This window comes from Pangasianodon hypophthalmus, chromosome 2 (genome assembly GCF_027358585.1).
Source record: "Pangasianodon hypophthalmus isolate fPanHyp1 chromosome 2, fPanHyp1.pri, whole genome shotgun sequence".
In the NCBI taxonomy this organism is placed as follows: domain Eukaryota; kingdom Metazoa; phylum Chordata; class Actinopteri; order Siluriformes; family Pangasiidae; genus Pangasianodon; species Pangasianodon hypophthalmus.
The window spans coordinates 6,117,817-6,139,832 of NC_069711.1; the positions used below are offsets into that span (position 1 = coordinate 6,117,817).

General features: G+C 38.3%; 1 protein-coding gene across 2 annotated transcripts; it reads left to right on the forward strand.

Annotated features, from left to right (window-relative positions):
- The first annotated feature begins 632 nt into the window (after positions 1-632).
- ywhaba (tyrosine 3-monooxygenase/tryptophan 5-monooxygenase activation protein, beta polypeptide a) lies at positions 633-21,884 on the forward strand. 2 transcript variants are annotated; one of them, XM_026921391.3, is made up of 6 exons: positions 633-790; positions 9,438-9,738; positions 13,619-13,742; positions 14,180-14,343; positions 14,472-14,567; positions 20,040-21,884. In XM_026921391.3, exons 2-6 carry the CDS (start codon positions 9,445-9,447, stop codon positions 20,094-20,096), a joined length of 735 nt encoding a protein of 244 aa, XP_026777192.1. In that variant the 5' UTR covers positions 633-790; positions 9,438-9,444; the 3' UTR covers positions 20,097-21,884. The 2 variants fall into 2 exon arrangements, with proteins under 2 accessions (XP_026777192.1, XP_026777200.1); XM_026921399.3 differs by having other exon boundaries at positions 638-766.
- Positions 21,885-22,016: the final 132 nt, after the last annotated feature.

Here is a 22,016-nt window from a genome sequence, read left to right on the forward strand (position 1 = left end):
ACACTTGCATTTATACAATTATAGAAAAGGTTGAGTGCTATTGTGAAGAGACCTGCAAGTCAGGGACATATACAAGGTCATTATAACCATGTCATAGCAGTTTTAGACAGAGCCCTATACTCAGAAATAAATATAAATACAACTAAAAATGCACATATAATTAGGAACTGAATTATGACATCCATGGTGCTAGTATGATTTATTCAGATGACACTGTAGTGATGATGATGATGATGATGATGATGACCATTGATAATAGACCATTGATAGACCACTGTAATGAGGTTGTAATTTTAATTACAACCTGTAGCAGTATTAGATTTCTCCAACAAAATGAAAGTTTGTCAGATCTCTGATATTGGGAAATAAAGGGGGATGTGGCCTGGGGTTGGGGGGCTGGACGGCTGGCTGTTAACAGATTTTTTTTTTATGTTTATCTCTGGATTATTTAGCCCCACTACGTGCCAAGCTCTGAAGCCTGTCATTTTGTGTGCCATTTTGCATTCGCCAAACTGTCAACCACCTCCTGGCAACAGTTACTATAGTGATTACTTACGTCATCCTGCGATGGTTGCCATAGTCCTGGTGACGTCAATGGCCCTGTAGAATGCCTAGGAAACCCCGGATAGTGGTTACTATGGATACTGGCCGGGGTGGAGCTTAGAGGAGGCGGAAGTGTTAACGCAGGCGGAAGTGGTACTGCCCTGAATTCCCTGAGCAGCGAAACGGAGGACGGATTGATACTCCAAGCATTTAGAGACCAAAAGTAGGACTCGAAATATATTTAAATGTGAGTTTCATTGCTCATTGATTCGAGTGATATCAGATTGTAGACTCTGTAAATGTGCTGACGGATACGCTGGTTCATATTTGCCTCTGAATGTTGTCAATGGCGGAAGGTGGTTTGGGGCTGGGTACAAGGACTCTTTTTAGGCCGAAGCGTGTGATGAATGGCGAGTATTTGTTTTAGCTGAAATGTCCAATTTCATTATCGGTTCGATCGACACACATTCTGTGTTTATTTAGATACTAAACAAGTACGCCACAACAGTAAACAAACATCTGCAACTGAAAGGAAGGGGCCACGACTCACTTAGATTCATTCCCTGGCCGTCGTAAAAACTAGTAGGCTAGCTAATGGCCTTCGTTACCGAGAGAAATGTACTGCGGGGAGGCGTTCAGGGGCCTTCATCGTGCATTGACAAAAACACATTTAATTGCTGGCGATGATGCCTTTAAAGGTGTTACAAATTTAAGCCCTTGAGTGGATGTATTTTTTGATCCTCTGTTTCAGCAAATTCCGCAAGGGAATGCGAGAGGGCGTAGCTAGCTGGCCGCTTTTCACAGGGAGGCTACTTTGTTAGCTCACTTGCTAGCACACAGGAGCGGAGCTGAAGGCGCTGCACTGCAGTGTTAACTAGCCGGTTGTTTCTAAACGGTATCCAGCAATCGTGGTGCATTAGAAACCGGATTGAAATAAGTATTGCAAATTTTACCCATACTTGTTACGGTTTTATAAAAAGGCAATAATCCAGACATTTTGTAATTCAAATTGCAGGTTTACGGAATTAGGCCAGCTAATCCGACATTTACGTGGGGCGCTGTGACTGTTCTCAATCTCACATTATCGCGCTTAAATAATTCTAACTGTGTTTAATAATTAATTTTTCAAATAACATGTTTAAGCGAGAGGCCGTTCTGGTCTCGCTTTCGGCCTGCCATGGCAGCTAACGCCAGCACATCTGTGCTAATAGCAGTTTCCGGATTTAGTATTTTGCTCCTCTTACATTGTTACCTGTTAATTTCAGCGGCGACAGAAAGAGTTGGAGTTGATTCGTGCGAGTAGCCGCCGCCCTGGGCGTTGTCGCGGATATGCAAACACCTTAGCTAATACCCAGATGCCTAGGAGCGATTACATCACTGGCCGATCGCAGCTACCTTCATTCTCGATGGTGTTACAGCGCGCTCGCTTCGTGATCCTGAGAGAAACGCACTGGCACTTCCAAGATTTCTTGTAGCTTTGTAGCCAAGTTACACGTGTTTATGGCAGCTTCTCGCGGTTGTAATTTCTGATTCAGTGAGATATAGGTTTTTAATGAGCGAACTCTACCTTATAGACAACATTTTATCAGAATATTTAAACATACTCCAGGTAGGAACAAAAAGTGTCACTTTATTACCACCATACAGCTCAGTGTCCGAGTTTAGTCATGTGAAATGTTATCAGTTTACACTTTAGGATGTTCAGAGTGGACGACTTTGGAAGTAATTGGTTTGGGGAAGCTAAATATTTGTTCTAATCAAACTAATCTAGTTTCTCAAATTAATCTAGTCTAATCTAAACCCCCCTTTGACCTCATCCAGTTTGTCAGAACTTTACAGAAACTGCTTTTTCTCTGAGTTGTGCTTTTGTGTGTGTTTTTTTTAAGAAGTATATTTAAGGGCTGCACCACTGAAATGACATACCTACTAATACTTTTACAGATTAAAAATGTACAGTATAGTGCATCCAGGTTTTTTGTTCATGATACAACAAAATACTCCTAATGATAACATTGGATCCAATTAACATCTGTGCCGACTCATTTTAATAATTAGCTTCTGTGGTCAGTTTACCACCAGCTGTGACAGAAAGAACATACAGTCATCTTCAGTAAGTGCTTTATCATGGTCAGGTTCGTGTTGTGTGTCTGGAGCTTGTCCTGGGAGCACCGGGCATGAGGCGGGAATGTATCCAGGATAGGACACCAGTGGGGCCCCCGGGACACACACATTCACACACACGGGCTATTTAGCAAAATCATTCCACCTATTACTGTGTTTTTGCATTTGCCATTTTCTTTTCATTTTCTACCTGATTCAAGGTGCATGGGACTGTATTTGATACAGGTGGCTGCGTATATCAGCTCTCCCCTTTAATCCAACCACAGAAACTAAACTGACTTCTTTCCTGTTGAATTCACCTCTTTGTGCCTGAATGTGAGCAAAACTACATCTAGTTAGAATTTCTATCATTTCTATACAGGTTGTTGTAGTGTAGCAGTATGTGTGGTAATGGTGTGTAGTTCTACCTCACATTTTTTTAACAGTGAAAGCAATGAGAATTAGCTAAATGGCTGAAAGATGGTGATGATCTACACCTAGTACTGTAAAAAGGTAGGCAAGCAGCATTTTTGTTTAACATGTTTTATAATATTCATTACTTGCCTGTGGACACATTGAAACGCCAAAACAGTGTTTAATTCAGGATCGTATAATATCTAAAAATGGTATAATTGGAAAAATAAGTCAATCTGATCATGCCATGCTTCCTCAGTAAAACTCAAGACCCAAGTGGTTAATTATTCGTTTATTACTTCGTTTACCAGACGTGATTTGTGCACTGCTTCTGCACATTGCAGTACCATGCTCTGGACCACAATCTTGTCCACAATCTTGTCCACTTCCATGAGCACCATGCCACTAGAAATATGTACAAATCACAGCATGCAATGCTCATAATTTGCATGTAAACACAAGCTCTGTGGAAGTGTCACTGACATCCTTACACGCTTTTCTAGCATTTATACTATGTAGTGTTTTTTTTTGTTTGTTTGTTTTTTTTTTTGGAGATGCAGTCTGACATGCCCTCACAGTTCTAATCAGGCAGTTCTAATGAAACCAGGACTATTGTAGCATTTAGTTGCATTTAATTAAATGTCATTAAATCGAAGTTAGGGACATGTGTTTCTTGAATCTGCCATTGGAAAGAGCATCTTTAGTGACAGATCTTTAGTATCATACTTTGTATCATACATATTTAAACATTTCTTTAAACAGAATATTCACTTTTTATTTTCAGATTAGAACATGGATTTTTTTGTAGCCATGCTGCATCCCAATAAATGTAGTTTGTCATAATGTTATATTTCTTGTTCAAATTCAGTGAAAGTAAATCCACTGAATTGTGCTTAAACAGAACAGTCTTAACATCCATTTCAAATCATTTGTGATAAACCCTACTAGATAAAGATAACCCAAAAATTTACCATAATATTTAGTGGTTCAGAGAACTAGTAATTTAAGTAAACTGCGTCAGATGTATTAATTAATTTAGGTATTAATTTTCTGCAGTGGTCAGTGTGACACAAAGATACACTTCCTTTTAATGTTACATTAGATAGAAGTCTGACTCCACTTACAGGTGTATATATTATTTGGTCTGGGGTAGGGCTGCACGATATTGAAGGAAAATGCGATATAACAGTAACTTGTTAAATAATGCGATATGCGGTACGATAATGCTATAAGTGTGTAAAATCATTATATATTATATATCTTTATAAAATGACATACCCAACATACATGTTTCATGTTCTTTCGAGGAAAAGAGTACTTTTTGTAACTTTTTGAAGTATTAAAATCATTCAGTTATTGCAAGCACTTGCTATAAATACACAATATTTACAAATATTTGCAATATTTCAATAATTTTAATATATTGTGCAGCCCTGGTCTGGGGGCAGAAGCACTTGCATGTTGTTTGTTTTAAACATTTTGGATATACAGATTTCAATATAATTTTCATAAACAAATTAAAAAAAAAAAAAGGTTTTACTTGATTCTACATTTTGGTAGGTTGTTCACCATATATAGAAATAGTTTTATAGTACATTCTTTTTTCTTTTCTTTTTCTTTTTTAATTGTTTTTCGGTGGGTCTTCCAAAATATTTTATGTATAGCATGAGTATTCAGTTGACTAGGCAGTTAAGAGTTAACAATTACTTTGATAAATGAGTAATCTATCAATTAGTTCAGTTATTTTTAAAAATATACAAAATACAAAAAATATTTATTTAATACTATTAATTTCCAGAAATACAGTAAACTATTATTAATACCAAATTCTTAGCTGCTTAATTAAACAGGTCACTAACTAAAATACATTACTGCTTGTCAAACTTAAAATAAACTAACTTGACTAAAATAAAGGTCAGTGTCCACTGGCTGTCTCATTAACAAACACTTGGATGCTGAATTTGTTTTGCTTGCCAATTATGAAGGCGAATCATTTTTGGTGTGTGGACAATTGACTTCGTTTTCAATGTTAGGAATCAGGGAAACAGTTATTTTTCCTCCCAGCACCATCGATGTGAATTAAAAGCAGGATGGTGATCACCTGTAGCAATTATCAATGCTACTGGGTTGAAAAAATAAACTACTTGCAAGTTAATTGATTCAAATAGTTTCGCTACTTGACACAACTGCCTGGTGCTGCATAATACACTTTCTGATCGACACAAATGCACAGGACATTGTTAACACAGGACATTAATTATGAATATATATCCAAAAGCCAAATTTACAAAAAAAAAAACGTGTTTTCCGAAGATACGAGTTTGGTTCCTTTCCAGATTTCTTCATGTCTTCTCAGGGAGTTTTTCCTTGCCATTGTCGCTTCTGACTCACTCAGTAGGGATCTAAATCCATATCCTGATTTCTATAAAGCCATTTTGTCACCATGTCCATTGTTAAAATCACTTATATAAATAAAACCTTGAATTGAATTAAATATGACAATAAATTTGTGATTATTATTTAATAAGTTAGAATAACTCAAAAGAATAAGTGGCAGTTAATAAGCATGGCTCTACTTTTAAAATCGTACTTCTGCTTTATCTCATGTTGGGCACAATTGAATGGTTGAGTTAAAGTATTCCTCACATCAAAAGAGAAGGTATGCATGAGGCACTGAAGTGGAAACTGAGGTGTAATGTAAAGTGTTCCCGTATTTTTTGGGCCTTTTGGTTGCACCATTTTCTGTTGCAACATTCTCTGACATTTTCCATCAAATGTGCTTTAAGTATAAATGAAGTGACTGCATGCAGTACCACTATATATTAGGGCCTTTTGCACCATGGGAACCTTTTCATAGTACCTGAACTAATTGTGGAACTACCCACTTTTTGGCTTTTTTGCACCTCCGGAACTGGGTGTGATTTTAGTACCGGACTGCCTTTTTCGAGAACCAAATTAGCTCCTACTCCGGCGCAGAGTCTAACCAGCACAACTGGTACTATCCGTGAGGTAAGTAGACGTTAATTGGCCAAACGCAGATGAAAACGCCCTCACCCTCCATGATTTAAAACGCTGTGTAAACATACTGTAGTGTCAACTTATTTCGCATGTATGGAGAACAGTGATAGATGGATGCGAGACACAACAAAAACACAGCTCCGATCACAGCGTCCTCCATCCTCCGGTTGTTTACGTTGTTCTTCTTTGTTTCCGTTGTTGAACGCCTCGCACAAATGACGTCGCTGTCGACCGGCTTACGTCACTTCCTAGTGCCCACTGTCGGTGCAAATGCAACCCTTTAAACGGTACTGGGAAATAGTCCGTACAAAATCGCCCAGTACTTTAGTACTGTAATTTTAGGTCTGGAACTAAACCGGTGCGAAAGGCCCTATTGTCCTCTGCAGACTATGTTTTATATAAATCATTTGGCTGTTTATTGGGTGATTCTTATGAATTAGTGAATTCATTCAGATCAGGCTTGAAATGTTTAGAAATCATAAAATTTGTTTTGTTTTCGATCATAAAAACCTTGGCATTAAATTATATCACGTTTTTATTAAGACCTATTTCAACAATTTCCCACATTTTCATGAACATTTTCTAGATAATAATATAATCTCATTACTGGTTTCCGAGTATTACAGTAGTTAGAATTCAATTTATGTCCTATACATTTTGTCAGCAGAACTTGAACACTTGTTTGGTCCGACCTGAGAATTTAAATACATGGACCTGCCCACATTCACACAGTTTATTTTAACATAGGTGTACTCTAGGACCATTGCTACACTAGTTTTTACTTAAAAATTGAAAACATGTTCTCTTCTTTCCCGATGAAAAAAGCCAAACTGTGTATGAATGACAATTGTGTAGGTATTTTGAACTTTTACATTAACTGACACTCCTTGGAAGTCCCATCCCCTTCTGAATTACAGGCACCTAAAAAGATTAGATACGCCTACAAAGAAATGTCAAATAGAATGTTTTACAAATTATTTTAATGGCAGTAAAATTAGAATGTGATCAAAATGCTATATAGAGACATAGAGACTATACCATAAGATGCAAACCACTCATTAGCAGTAAGTTTCTGAAGGCCAGATTGGAAGATTGGAGATGAGCCACAAAAGCTCTAGAACCAACATTAACCTCTACCAAAGTGATGGAAAGGCCAAAGTGTGGAGAAAGAAAGAATCTGCTCATGATCCAAAACATACAAGCTCATCAGTCAAGCGCGGTGGAGGTAGTGTCATGGCTTGGGCTTGCATGGCTGCTTCTCGAACAGGCTCACTAATCTTTATTGATGTAACACATGATGGTAGCAGCAGAATGAATTAGAAAAGCATTAGAAAAGGAGAATGCAACACTTTGGTGATGTCAGTGGGTTGCTGGCTTAATGCAGTTATTGCAAGCAGGGGATATGCAACCAAAGACGAGGAGTAATTTACTGCAAGACTATCTGTTATCTGTACCTATACTTTTACTCACCTAAATTTGGGTGGTCTGCTACCAATGGTGCCATTTTCTAGTTTTTTGTATCACATTTAGATGTAAATATCAGGAAATGAAAGCTGAAATTCTGACTGATCGTCTCGACCGAGATGTCTTCTTAGTACAGGGGGGAAAAAAAGAATTGGCCTTGCGATTTCACTGCCTTCAAAGGGGACTGTATATGTGCACTACTGTTTCTACCTTATGCAAGTGATTTGTGAAAGGACTAAATATATAGAGTTTTTACAACCCTAAAACCTCCATTTCAATTACAGTACCTTAAATTCTGAGCCAAAAAAAAAAAACTAAACATAATCATATTACAGTGCTATGAGCCCACTGTCTTCTCCTGTAGTTAAAAGGAAACTATCAGTAATGATGCCTATCAAAAATATTTTATTTAATTTTTTTTTTTGCCGATAGCAATTTAAATCAGACTTTAACAGCACCCTCTATGTGTAATGCATCACAAGGCTTGTTTTGAGCAAGATGGCACATGCAACCATGACTCACTTGCCCCATTCATTCATTTCATAAAGTTTTGTTTGTTTAGTAGTATAATATTCAGTACAGAACTAATTTGTTCCTTTTTGTTACAATTCAGTGCATTTGATTCATCTTAAAATTCCCTCACAGCTTAGCTGTCTCTTTATGTTCTGTAGACTCACTGTGGTTCAGATGTGTTGCAATGTCTACGGTTACTGATGGGCGCAAATAAGGAGAAATAGTGCTGCTCTGTTTTATTCAATGGTTCCGGAGTGCAAATGCTTTTGAATTGACATTATTTTTGAATATAATTGCACTGAGACAGAAATTGAGAGTGATTTTAATCAATTTTGTTGCAGCTCTATTTCAGAATTACAAAAATTACAAAAACTGAGTTATGCAGTTGGTTACATTAATAATACAGTACATTTATAAATACCAAACTGCACTGAGCTCACGTCTTCTGATTTTTTTATTGCAGTAATCTATAAAGTCCAGTTTAAACCACAAAACTGTTGAAATGGTTTTAGTCGACTTGCTACATCTGTCATTATGTTTCTAGAAAATACCACTAGTAGTATCACTCAAACTGATCAATTTCATTCCATCTGCAATAAAAGCTTTTTTGATCAAAATCCTGCACCATGACTTTGCTTCTGTGTCCATGCTTTTCCATCTCACACACATTTCATGAATCAACCTACTCCGTGAGGTGTGTGATTCACTGGCTTATTTTTTATTTTTTTTTGGACACTTCAGTCACAGCTTACTCTCTAAATGCATTCATGACGTATTTGATCATATCAGCATGCATTACAGAGTTGTTTCACCTTAACTTAGCCCTTTTTTGTAATACTTTTTTTAAATTTCACATTATTGTTGGAAAGTGTACATGGCATGAAATTATTCTGTCCCAATGACAAAAATCTCTCATTGTCATGTACTAATGTACAATGAAAGAATGAATTTAGATTGATGCAATATTCTTTTTTTTCCACTAGCTGTCTATCAGCAATAAAATAGAATTTTGAGGAAAATATGAGTAGCAAGAAAACAGTAGATACACTGTGCATTACACTGCATTTTTTTTAGAAATCCAAATTAACCCCAATAAACCCCAGTCTGCATGACCAAATTCTTTTTAACAAAACAGATTCTTGCTTCCAACGCTGGCCTTGTATTAAATTTTAAATTTAATAAAATATCAAAATATTTATTTTTTCCTGAATTTGAAAAATTACTTGGTAATGATAACCTATACTATTAAGTACTGTAGCATTTTTGTAACTTAACCATAAAGTTAACCGTTCTAAGTTAACTGAACCATTGTAACTTAACCATTAAGCTTAGCCTCAATGTATTTTCTGTGATTTTATGTAATGAAGTGGCTCTCTTCTTAACAGTATCAACATGGATAAGAGTGACCTAGTGCAGAAGGCTAAGCTGGCCGAACAGGCTGAACGCTATGATGACATGGCTTCCTCAATGAAGGCTGTCACTGAAGGTGGAGGTGAGCTGTCCAATGAGGAGCGCAATCTGCTGTCCGTGGCCTACAAGAACGTGGTGGGCGCTCGCCGCTCCTCCTGGCGTGTCATCTCCAGCATCGAACAGAAGACGGAGGGCAATGAGAAGAAGCAGCAGATGGCGCGCGAATACCGTGAGAAAATTGAGTCTGAGCTGCAGGAAATCTGCAATGATGTGCTGGTGAGGAATGCTAAATTAGAATCATGGATCATATCGCAATAATTAACTGATCTTCTATCACTGTTTGCAATGACTTGTTATGGATAGCTTCATTTACAGCATGCAGTGAGGAGAAATACAGTCATGGGGGGAAAAAAATAAAATCCTTCAATTCTATGTCTTTATTTATTACGGCCTAAATAAATAACAAAAGTCAAATAACCTCAGGTGACAAATAACAATAGATTTCAATGTCATTTCATTTGCAAAAAGTAAACCAACATTCAGAAACCAGGGGGGGGGATTAGTACACCCTTCCTACTTCCACAATCATTCAGAGAGTAATTAGCAGCCAGGTGTTATTAATGAAATGCACACGATTAGTTAATCATCAAGAAGTGTGACTACCTCTGGAAAAGCAGAACTTCTGGCAGTTTGGTGTTCTGGAGCACTCAGGTGTGTGTCTGCATCATGCCAAGAACAAATGACATAAGGTTATAAGGCCATCTCCAAACCATTTGAAATTCACCATTCTATAGTGAGAAGGATTGTTTACAAATGGAGAGCTCTCAAGACAACTGCCAGTCTTCCTAGGAGTGGACATCCCAGCAAATTCAGTCCAAGGTCAGACTGTTCAGTGCTCAAAGATACAAAGAAAAACCTACAAAAAAAAAAAAGGAGCTACATCATCTGACCTACAGGGTTCTGTAAGCACATTAAAGGTTTACATTCATGACAGCACAATCAGAAAAAGACAGTACATGTATGACTTTCATGGAAGGGTGGCTAGGGGGAGAAAAAAAAAAGAATATGGCAGCATGACTCAGGTTTGCAAAATTGCATCTGAACAACCCACAGAAGTTCTGGAACAATATCCTTTGGACTGATGAGACAAAGGTGGAGATGTTTAGTCATCATGCACAGCACCGTCTTTGGCAGAAACCAAACACAGCATAACACCTCATACAAATGGTCGAGCATGATGGTGGAGGGCTGATGATTTGGGCTTGATTTTCAGCCACAGGACCTTGGAAATGTGCAGTCCTTGAGACAACAGTGAACTCTGTATATCAAGTTCTAGATATACACTGATAAGCCATAACATTAAAACCACCTGCTTAAAACCACAGGTGCCATTGTGTAGGTCCCCCTTGTGCCATCAAAACAGCTCTGACCTGTTGGGGCATGGACTTCTGAAGATGTACTGTGGTATCTGGCACCAAGACGTTGGGAGCAGATCCTTGATCGGATTGAGATCTGGAGAATTTGGAGGCCAAGTCAACACCTTGAACTCACCTTGATGTTCCACAAACCATTCCTGAACACTTTTTGCAGTGTGGCAGGGCATATTATCCTGCTGAAAGAGGCCACAGCCGTTAGGGAATACCGTTGCCATGAAGAAGGGGTTTGCAACAATGTTTAGGTAGGTGGTGCATGTCAAAGTAACATTCACATGAATGCCAGGACCCATGGTTTCCCAGCAAAAGATTGCCCAGAGCATCACACTGCCTCTGCTGGCTTGCCTTCTTCCCATAATGCATCCAGGTGCCATCTTTTCCCCAGGTAAGCTACGCACATGCACCTGGCTGTCTATGTGATGTAAAAGAAAATGTGATTCATCAGACCAGGCCACCTTCGTCCATCGCTCCATGGTCCAGTTCTGATGCTCACATGCCCATTGTAGGAGCTTTGGGTGGTGGACAGGGGTCAGCATGGGCACTGTGACCCGTCTGCAGCTACACAGCTCCATACGCAGCAAGCTGCAATGCACTGTGTGCTCTGACACCTTTCTATCATAGCCAGCATTAACTTTTCAGCAATTTGTGCTACACCATACAGTGTCTGTGGCATTGGACCAGATGGGCTAGCCTTCTCCCCCATGCACATCAGTGAGCCTTGGGTGCCCATTACCCTGTCCCCAGTTCACTGGTTGTCCTTCCTTGGACCACTTTTGGTAGGTACTGACCACTGCATACCAGGAACACCTTACAACACCTGCTGTTTTGGAGATGCTCTGACCCAGTCGTCTAGCTGTCATAATTTGGCCCTTGCCAAAGTCACTCAGCTACTTATGCTTATGCTTGCCCAATTTTCCTGCTTCCAACAGATCAACTTCGAGAACTGACTGGTCATTTGCTGCCTAACATATCCCACCCCATGACAGGTGCCATTGTAATGAGAATCACTTCATAGATAATAATTCACTTAATCTGTCAGTGGTTTTAATGTTATGGCTGATCAGTGTAAATACTGCAAAAATAGGGCAAATTGCACCAGGTGTCAAGGTAAAGGAGCTTCCTAAAGTTCTCAGGGACAACACTCAAATGGAAAAAGCTGCAGACCCCTCCTGTCACACTGGTTTTATAATATGCAGGTGGAAATCATCTCCATTCCTTCACCCCACACAATACTCCTCTGCTAAAGATGAAGCACAGAGATGTGTGTCAAATTTGCAAATGAGCATTTAGACAAATCAGAACCCTCTTGGGAGAAAAGATTAAACAAAAACAGAACTTTTGGCAATAATTCAGCTACTTGTGTTTGGACAAAGAAGGGTTGCGTGTACAGTTCCAAGAACACCATACCCACAGTGAAGTACAGAGGTTTGAGCATCATGATATGAAGCTGCTTCCCTGCAAATGGTACTGGGGCATTACACCTCATCAAAGGAAACATGAATGGAGTCATGTACATATTAGAGGAGAAATCGGCCAAATCTCATCGGCCAAAAGAACTCGATCTGGGGAGAAGATGGACGTTTAAATAAGACATCAACCCCAAACATACAGCCACAATAACTCAAGAAAGAAAAACAAAACAAAAAAAAATTTAAAACAGTGAAGGTACTTGCATGGCCTATCCAATCTCTATGCTATTTTGAAATTGCATCAGATGGACCCTTGTAACCTTGGGGAATCGAAGACAATTTACCAAGAGGAATAGGCCAAAACTGAACCTTAATGGTATAATGCCATAGACATCTTGAAGCTGTAATTCTTAAAAGCTGCAAAAGCAGATTCACAGCAAATAACTAATGTTAATTTGTGGTATCAGAATACTATTGCCCTTATGGATTTCACTTTTTAAACATCTTTGTTTGAGTACATACTTAAACATGAACAAAAAAGTAAAAATTCAAAAACCTTACATAAAATTTTAAGTGGACATACGCAATGGAGTATTTCAATGCATGTGTCTGAATATTTACTTCTCACTGTATGCCATCAGTCACTCTAAGCTTTATAATTTTGTTTTGTTCGTATTTGATCTTTTCTGGAGATTTAATATAATTGAGCATATTGTGTGTTCAATACAGGAAAAGTATAGTTTTTAAAACAAGTTTTGCTACTTGCTCAGGCCTACATGAAAATTAGCTTAGATGAGGGTTGTGTTAAAACGTGGTATATCTAGATAATTAAAGCTAATTTTCTTTCAAACTTTTATTTAAAAAAATAGCTTTAATCTGCTTTATGAAATTTCCTTTACTGAGAAGGATATATTTTTGTTGGCCAAAGAAACCTAATGGACAGGTGCCCACAAACAAGATTCAGCAACTTAGGCAATCAACATGCACAGTCTGAATGGACCATGAGTGTTTTTTTTTTTTTTTTTTTTAAAGCCCACACAAAAACTATTTTGAGCTTACTGAATAGTGAAATACGTTGTATAGTGGAAAAACATATATCTAGTGTAGACATTTATATGACTATCAAATGACTATATTTTATATGTAAACAAGCTTTTACTTTCAAGTGCATCAACTGTGTCCTAGTCCTTAAGCTTTATCCATGTGTTACAATTGCTGCTCTAATAAGGGCTGTCTGTGAAGGCTAATCATAAGCAATGTCTCTTATTTCAATGCTGTTGTTCTGACGCAAGTTTCTTTCCTTCATTCACGCAGGGCCTTCTTGAGAAGTACCTCATACCCAATGCTAGCCAGGCAGAGAGCAAAGTGTTCTACCTGAAAATGAAGGGAGACTACTACAGATACTTATCTGAGGTGGCATCTGGCGATGCAAAAAAATGTGAGCTGATTTCCTGTTGGTCTGTAATGGTGAAGAAAGAAAGTAGAATGTCTGTCACACAGGGATTTTTTGCATTACTTTTTTTTAAATCAGGTGATGGTTAGTCTAAATTATTGGCATTGGTATGGCAATAATTTAGTGGAGTGTCATTAGACAGTGACATGTAGACAGAACCTGGTCTGATTAAAATGCTCCTACTATAATTTCAACAGACCACCCAGCTGACACACCACCATATTATTACATTTTTCAATTAAAACAAATGTAATATACAACTTTTTGACATGGGAAGAGTGTAGGGTTTTCTTTAAAGGCATGGTAAGTTTAAAAAAAGGTTTTCTGTTGAATAGAACTGTTTGAGAACTTTTTGCCTTTTAAATTTTTAACACAGGTTTTCACTTGTTACATAATTAATTGTTTTTCATTTTGTTCCACAGTAACGGTGGACAACTCTCAGAAGGCCTACCAGGATGCATTTGACATCAGCAAGAAAGAGATGCAGCCTACACACCCCATCAGGCTGGGTCTCGCTCTCAACTTTTCTGTGTTTTACTATGAAATCCTAAACACCCCGGAGCAGGCCTGCAGTTTGGCAAAGACAGTGAGTGAAAAAAAAATCAAAGTAAAATGTTTCTAAAGACAAAAATATAAAATGTAATGGTGAGGCTGTGGAGTTTCAAAAGAAAGTATCTTTTGGTGACTAAACCTTGCATTCCTTTTTGCTTATAGGCTTTCGATGAAGCGATTGCTGAGCTCGACACTTTGAACGAGGACTCTTACAAAGACAGCACTCTGATCATGCAGCTACTAAGGGACAACCTTACTGTAAGCAAAAACTCTTTCTGCTCCCCACCCCCATCGCTCACTGTCTCATATTTGCTTTTGCGAGACCACTTCAGTAGCCGACCACTGCAGGCACGCTGCACTCATCTTATGAGAGAACAAGGATTGTGCATCGCACTGCAGCTTTTCAAAATCAGGCGATACATTTAGGTCCATAAATATTTGGACCTTGACAAAATAATTTTAACTGTCTGCCACAGTATATAGGAGTTGATATTAAGTAATGAATATGAGCTGTGCAGATTTTAAGTTTTAATTGGACGGTATTTACATACAAATCAGCTGAATGTTGAGAAATACAGCACCTTACATATACACCGATCAGCCATAACATTAAAAACACTGACAGGTGAAGTGAATAACGTTATCTTGTTACGGTGGGATATGTTAGGCAGCAAGTGAACAGTCAGTTCTCAAAGTTGATGTGCTGGAAGCAGGAAAAAGGGAATGTGTAAGGATCTGAGCGACTTTGATGAGGGCCAAATTGTGATGGCTAGATGACTGGGTCAGAGCATCTCCAAACCGGCAGCTCTTTTGGGGGTGTTCCTGGTATACAATGGTTAGTACCTACCAAATGTGGTCTAAGGAAGGACAACCTGTGACAGTGTCATGGGCGCCCAAGGCTCGTTGATGCGCGCATGGAGAGCGAAGGCTAGCACGTCTGCTGTTTTATGATTGGGTGGGTGTTATTCCCTGATTATTTCACTTACAAGTAAGCAGATAAAAGGTCTAGAGTTGGTTTCATGTGTGGCATGTGCATTTGGATTCTGTTGCTGTTGACTCTCTGGATGAAATCCAAAGAGCTGTCAATGCTAGTGAAGCAAGCCACCATTAGCCTAAAAAATCAAAACAAACCCATCAGTGAGATCTCAAAGGTGCTATATTAGGTCTGGCCAAATCAACTATTTGGTACATTCTTAAAACAGAAAGAACTCACTGGTCAGCTCAGGAGCACCAAAAGGCCTGGAAGATTTTGGTAGATAATGTAAGAATTCTTTCCCTGTTGAAGGAAAAAACAATTCACAACAGTTGGCCAGATCAAGAACACCCTCCAGAAGGTAGGAATATCTGTGTCAAAAACATCAACCAAGAGAAGACTTTACCAGAGTAAATACAGAGGTTACCACAACCTGATCCCTTAAAAAGAGGGCCCACATATAAGAAGTGCTGTAATTCCTACACTGTTCAACTTATTTGGATGTAAATGCCCTTAAATTAAAACTGTATGTCTGTATTATTCATTATTTAATTGTAACTCCAATATACTGTGGTACATAGCAAAATAACAATGTCAATGTCCTGACAACGTCAATGACCTGACTGTATTGTCGAAAGCATGCATCTCATCTCAGCTGTTACATCCAGCAGAGATCACTACTTTGAGTTGATGCACAGAAGAGAACTGAAAACTGCTTCACATAAATAGGTGCTAGCAAATGATACCAACAGTTCATCAGTCACATTTTGCATTTTGTGGCAGTTGAACTTTTTGGATTTTAACTGCTGCAGTAGGCTACAGATTAACATCACCCATGTGACTCTTGGTATGCAGTGCAAATTATAGCATGAATATTGTATTTTGAAGTCTTTATAGCTAGAAAGTAGAGCTGTGCAATATGGACAAATTTCCTCAGTATTTATCCCAAATATCTTAACAATATGAATATGACATGGGTTCATACTTCATGATTTAACTGACAGTTAAACATAGCATAATTATTTTTTAGCAAAAGGATTTGAAAAATGCAGTCACTTTCAAAAATATTTTAAGCCCAGAGACAGATCACAACAAAGGCTACACTGTGTTCGTCTACAATAAATAGGTTAAATTAAAAATAAATAAATATACAAAAGAATCAAATGTAGTTTCGGTTAGGAGTGAAACAAGCCTAAAACAATATGACAGCAATGACAAATTCTAGCATTCCGTTTTGGCTGTATTTACTTAGTCCTATATGCCACAAAGAACGACAGTTATATGCCACAGAGAACACAATACCAACCTGCAGTTCTGATTTAACCTCAGTTCTGGTTTAAGCTACGAAAAATTTTCCAAAATACTATGGTAGTATAGCCCAAGTGTACGTAAATAAATTCAGTCTAGTTTAAAACAATAATATATGTTTAATTTATACTTTTTAAGAAGCCTGCCAATTGCCAGGTATAGCCTGTGTATTCACAGTGAGCACCTTCATCACTGGATGTGTTATCTGTTGTGGTATTTTGTATCGCTCATCTAGCATGCACTTTCAATACGGTATATACAGGAATCATGTCTTTAGTGAATTGGATGATTATGGCATCTGTAATTTCTTTGTGCCTTTTAGAAGTAGACTCATACGGCGTTATTCTACTGAATGTGTTCGGAATTAACGCTTGCTTAGGTAAAAAATGCATTACCACTAAGATTCTATAGGATATGTGGTCTGGTCCCGTCACAAGGCACACTTCACACAGTGCTTTTTGTCGTTGCTTAAGGTGATGGAAAAGGTTTGATGTGCTGCCTTTCTGTGATCCGACTTTGACAAGGCGAGCCCTACACAACAAATATCTGCAAATAACAGAGGATTCCCCCCTGAATCAAATCCGTACCACTGTCTTTAGTTACACTCATTTCTATGGCTAATTTTCCCCCACTCACCAAATCAAGGAGTTTTGTGATTGGCCGGCTTTCACTGTACATGCTGGTTGTGCGTGACCTGTGTTGCTGTATATGACTAAAAGACTGCTCATACCGCGGCTATCTGCGGTATCAGTACCGTGTGTGTTCATGCTATGGTATAGTAAACAGTATAATTTTCAGCCTTACTAGAAACCATGACTGCTGCACAAAAATGTGTTGTGAAAAAATGTTATATAACTGCTCTGCGACTTGCCAGGGTCTGGAAAGGCCACTCTAATTAACAGTATTTTGGACACGGTGTCACTTCTGTACTTTGGTAAAAGTGGGCTTAAGAGGAGCCCCAGATTGAAGGAAAACTACTGGAATTTTAATAATAATTTGACAGTTTTAATTATTATTTCAAAATATCTCATTTTCATGTACATTGAACTACATTATAAATTAAGGTCGGCAAAAAAAAAAAAAAAAATCTCCTGGGAACCCATCTGTGACCCAGTGGTTGATAATCTATGGATTACACTTTTCCCATCACAAAACCTATAATGCTTTCTGAGAATTTTTTTTTTTTATTATTAAAATATCACTAATGATGGTTGTCCGTAAGATTAGGTTTCAAATGTAGAAATGTACGAAAACAAGATAATTTAAACTGAGAAAATATATAGCTGTAGGCTATAAATAAAGCCATAAATTAAGACAAATAAGACTAGTTATTCAAGTAAGATAAAAGAATTGCCAGTGTATAAAATGAGGACAGGCTGGTCTGCTTAGCCATGAGCAGTAAGCAAATGGTGCAGCTGATGGTAGTTTTTGCACATATAGTGCTTATGAGGGAACATATATTTAGTTGTTTAGATATTTAGAGGATTTTTTTTTTCTGAGGTTAAATATTGACTTATAAAGTGGTTCTGTTTGCCGTTTTCTTTTAATGCTGTGCAGCACTTTAGAGCCAGCACAGAGCCCAAAATGCTAAATGTAGCAGTTTCCCTGTGTGATATATTGGTGTCCATGATCACCTAGGTACAGTGTAAATCGTTTTATGTCTTCATGTCATACTTTTCTTTCCACCTCAATTCACCTTAATTTACACCTAATTTTCTGTAAATTGTACTTCAGCTTTGGCTCTGGCACTCGCCTACCTTTGCCCTCGTCCTTTCATAGGCCTATCTAATTCCATCTAATCATCCTAGGAACTGTGAACTCCAGCAGGATCACTTGCCTTGTGGTTTCTGACATCAAGATGATGTCTGGCCTGAGTGTTGTTACTGATGGTGTCTGGGAATATGAGCTGTCTCCCTAGGTTGACCTTCAGTTGCCAGTCCTGTGCTGTAGCAAGGAGTCTACTAGGTTTGTTTGGATGGTTTGGTTCTCTTTGCTACAGCTGAAGTGGTTGGATGGGCTGGGGAGGACATCATAAATCCACTGGATCAGAAACTTAATTCAGAATGGCTAAGCCTTTCAGAGGTCTGTCCACAAGATCTAGTCCATTGCTTGCTCCCATCTGGTCTAACCGCATCCCTATAATCCTATGGCTCAAACTTCTTCCACCCCTGCTCACACCTCCTTCTGGACCAGCCGACATCTCTCCTTCTCTCATTCTTTATTGTAGTGCAGTCTTGGAGTATGACAAGTATGTTCATGGCCAGGGTGAACAATTGGTGAGCAACAGAACAGCCAGGTTTCCTTTGCCTTCCCATGCCTCTTGGATCAGCTAGGTGACAACTCCTGTGTGTTCAGTGCACCCAGACACCTTTGACACTACCCTCTTCTGCATGGAGGCATCAGTATAGGACTTCCTCAGGAGAAACTCTGTCGGATGTCAGGCAACAATACTGAGGAATACTTTGTCCTCAGCACTGAGAGAGATTGTCCTGAACTGCTAAATGCTACATGAGTACTTCTCTTTCAGAATCCAGACACCCTCCATGAGTCTCCATTGCTGAACCACCTTTCCTTCTCCTTCATTCCACCTTGTTAATTCTCCACAAACAGCGCAAGAGCCTGAGGCACCTTTTACAGACCTCTTACAGCCTGGTGCTGAGCTTGTACTGGCAGATCCAACAACATCTAGGAACTCCTTCAGGGTGGTCTCCTTGATATTGAAGTGTAGGGTGGGGTCTGGTGGTGATATCAATGCCCTGCAATGTCCCAGCTCTTGCTCCTTGCTGTGTCACTGTAGGTTTTAGCACAAGTTGTTGCGTACCAAGATGATGGGGCCATCAAATTTTTCAGAATGAGAAGTTAATGGTATAGGAATGAGAGAGCGTCTAATTTGCCTGCATCTGACAATCACATGTCAAGTTCACGGGTCTGTTAAAATTTCATATAGTAAAATTTCTTCATGTTGAGTATTTTGACAGTACATTGCACCTGTTTTCATATGAAATTCATATTTTTCAGACATTTTGAAAATGAAGAGATACCATCCCAATGTTGATTTGTTTCCTCTAAAAGCATGTCCTGATATGTGGTGTTCCTTACACCACAGCCATTTCCCAATGATTTCTTTAAATTATTTATTTATTTAAGACCAATACATTGTATCTGTTTATAATTCAATTTAAGCTTGTAGAACATCTATGGAAGTCCTTATATTGCTAGAGAAAGGGATACCTGAAGTATCCATTAGTTTATAGACTGTGAGAATAGATTAAAAAAACTGCCTGATTTGTAGAAATTGCAGGAATTTCAGAGATCCTCAGTAAAGGCAAACTGGCAACCATCCTGCAATGTACCCAATACCTATGTATTGTATATATTGTATACATATACTGTATATATGGTGACAAATACAACTTTACCAAACGTTTTATTTCTCTCTTTTCCCTCAGCTGTGGACATCAGAAAACCAGGGTGACGAGGGGGATGCTGGAGAGGGCGAGAATTAAAGGCATTGCACTTCACTGTTTAAATCCACCCACACTCTTGATCTTACACATACAGCCCATAGTTCCCTACTCCATCCACTTCACCCTAACTTGCCTTTCTGTATGATGAGCAGCATGAATTGTATCTGACGTACAAGTCTCTGCCCCTCTAAGATCAAGGCACAGGGTAATGTTCGGTTCTTTGACGGCTGAGATGTTTTGAACCCGTGTGTTTGGATGTCTTGTGGGAGGGGAGGGGGTCTTGAATATGGGGGTATTGTGGCCTAATACTGCTAATTTTTTTTTTAAAGGTAATTGTTCATTATCAGGTAATGCATTATAGTATCTTTCACTCCTCTCCTATCTTCTCAGTGGTTTTATCAAAAAAGGTTATTAAACTGTCCATTTAATTTAATAATCACTGTGATGCATAATTCCCCCCTCCCTGCTTCCTGGTTAAATTGGAAATAGTTTTATTGGTATGAGCAGTACAATTCTGTCGCAACTCATACAGAAAGGAAGTAAACAGGCTGTATTGTGACACTGACTAACATGCATTACTGTTGTTGTCGTGCAATGTTCATAATTTTTACTTTGCATGAGTCCAAGAATGAAAATAAAAGGGACCTGAGGTTGTCATTCCAGTTGTTCTCAAATTTAAACATGAGCTTAAACATTCCATCAGTAGGTAATATTAGACTTTTTCATGAAACTGGAGTGTTTATCTTGATGAACTGTCAAAGGGCAGTTAGGTGGTGCTGTTTAACACCAGTAAAAAGTTCTTGATGTTACTTTGTCCCTCTTTTTTTTATTTTAACATTGCTGAACACACACTATACAGTTACATATTGTGAAAAGAGATGTATTTAATTGAAATCTAACCCTACTTTAAAAACATTTAAAGGAGTTAACGCTTCTAAATAATTGTTTTTCGTGTTATTTCATCCTTTCTCCACAAAAAAGTTCATGATCCATTAATCATTGTTCTCCCCTGTAACTTCTGGCCATTATGGATCCATTCTAGTTTTGATTTGATGGAGTTTGACAATATTCTCATTTATTGTGGAGCATTTGTTCCATCTTTTTCTTGGCCACTGGTTACACTTGTGGAATAAATTACAGTCTCTATGGTAACAATGAGAACAAACCCACTGTGCTTTCAGCTGTTTTTGAGATGTTTTGCATTTGCCAGAATTTTCTGTTCCAGTTCAGTTGCAAGATTAAAAAATTCCAGTTCAACTGTTTTAAATGATTGAGGGTACTACTGCTCTTTAAGGAAGCTAGAGGATTTTGAAGGGATTAGGCCAGATCTTCTCATTCAGTGTCACAATACCTTGTCACATCATTAACATTCTACTTAGGTGTAGAACTCCTTTGTCTCCAACTGAAGACACAATGTTCATGCACTGAAGTAAAAACACGTCTCCCCATAGCTGAACAAACAGCAGTTATTCTATGCTTGAGAAAAAAAAAAAACGTACAGTAGTGAATGTGGAGCCGAGCCTGTCTGTATATCTGGTATCTCCGATCGCTTTTGTTTTTACTGACCAGTATTCTGCCTCCAGTTAGCTTCTGTGATGGTTTTATCGCTTTAGCGCGCACGTGGTTGTGAAAAACTTAGACTAGCTTAAGAGTCCCAAATAAAAAAAAAAAGGAAAAAAAAAATCCTAGTACAACCCTGGTTATTGACGTAATACTAGATTTGTGTATGTCTTTTAAACAGTTCTAGTTTCACCTTACATGTTATAATCAGGAAAAGTGTAAACGACAATTTAAAGTGAAATAAAAGTTTTATCGGTTCCAAATTTACGTGTTTTGCTTTTGAGTCTTCACTTGCATGTATATTGAGGATTGTTAAAGTGGCAGTATTATGTACTTGCATTCAGTAAAAAGTGACTTATTACCTGTAGGTTTTACAGTTACATATGCATTAAAACACCT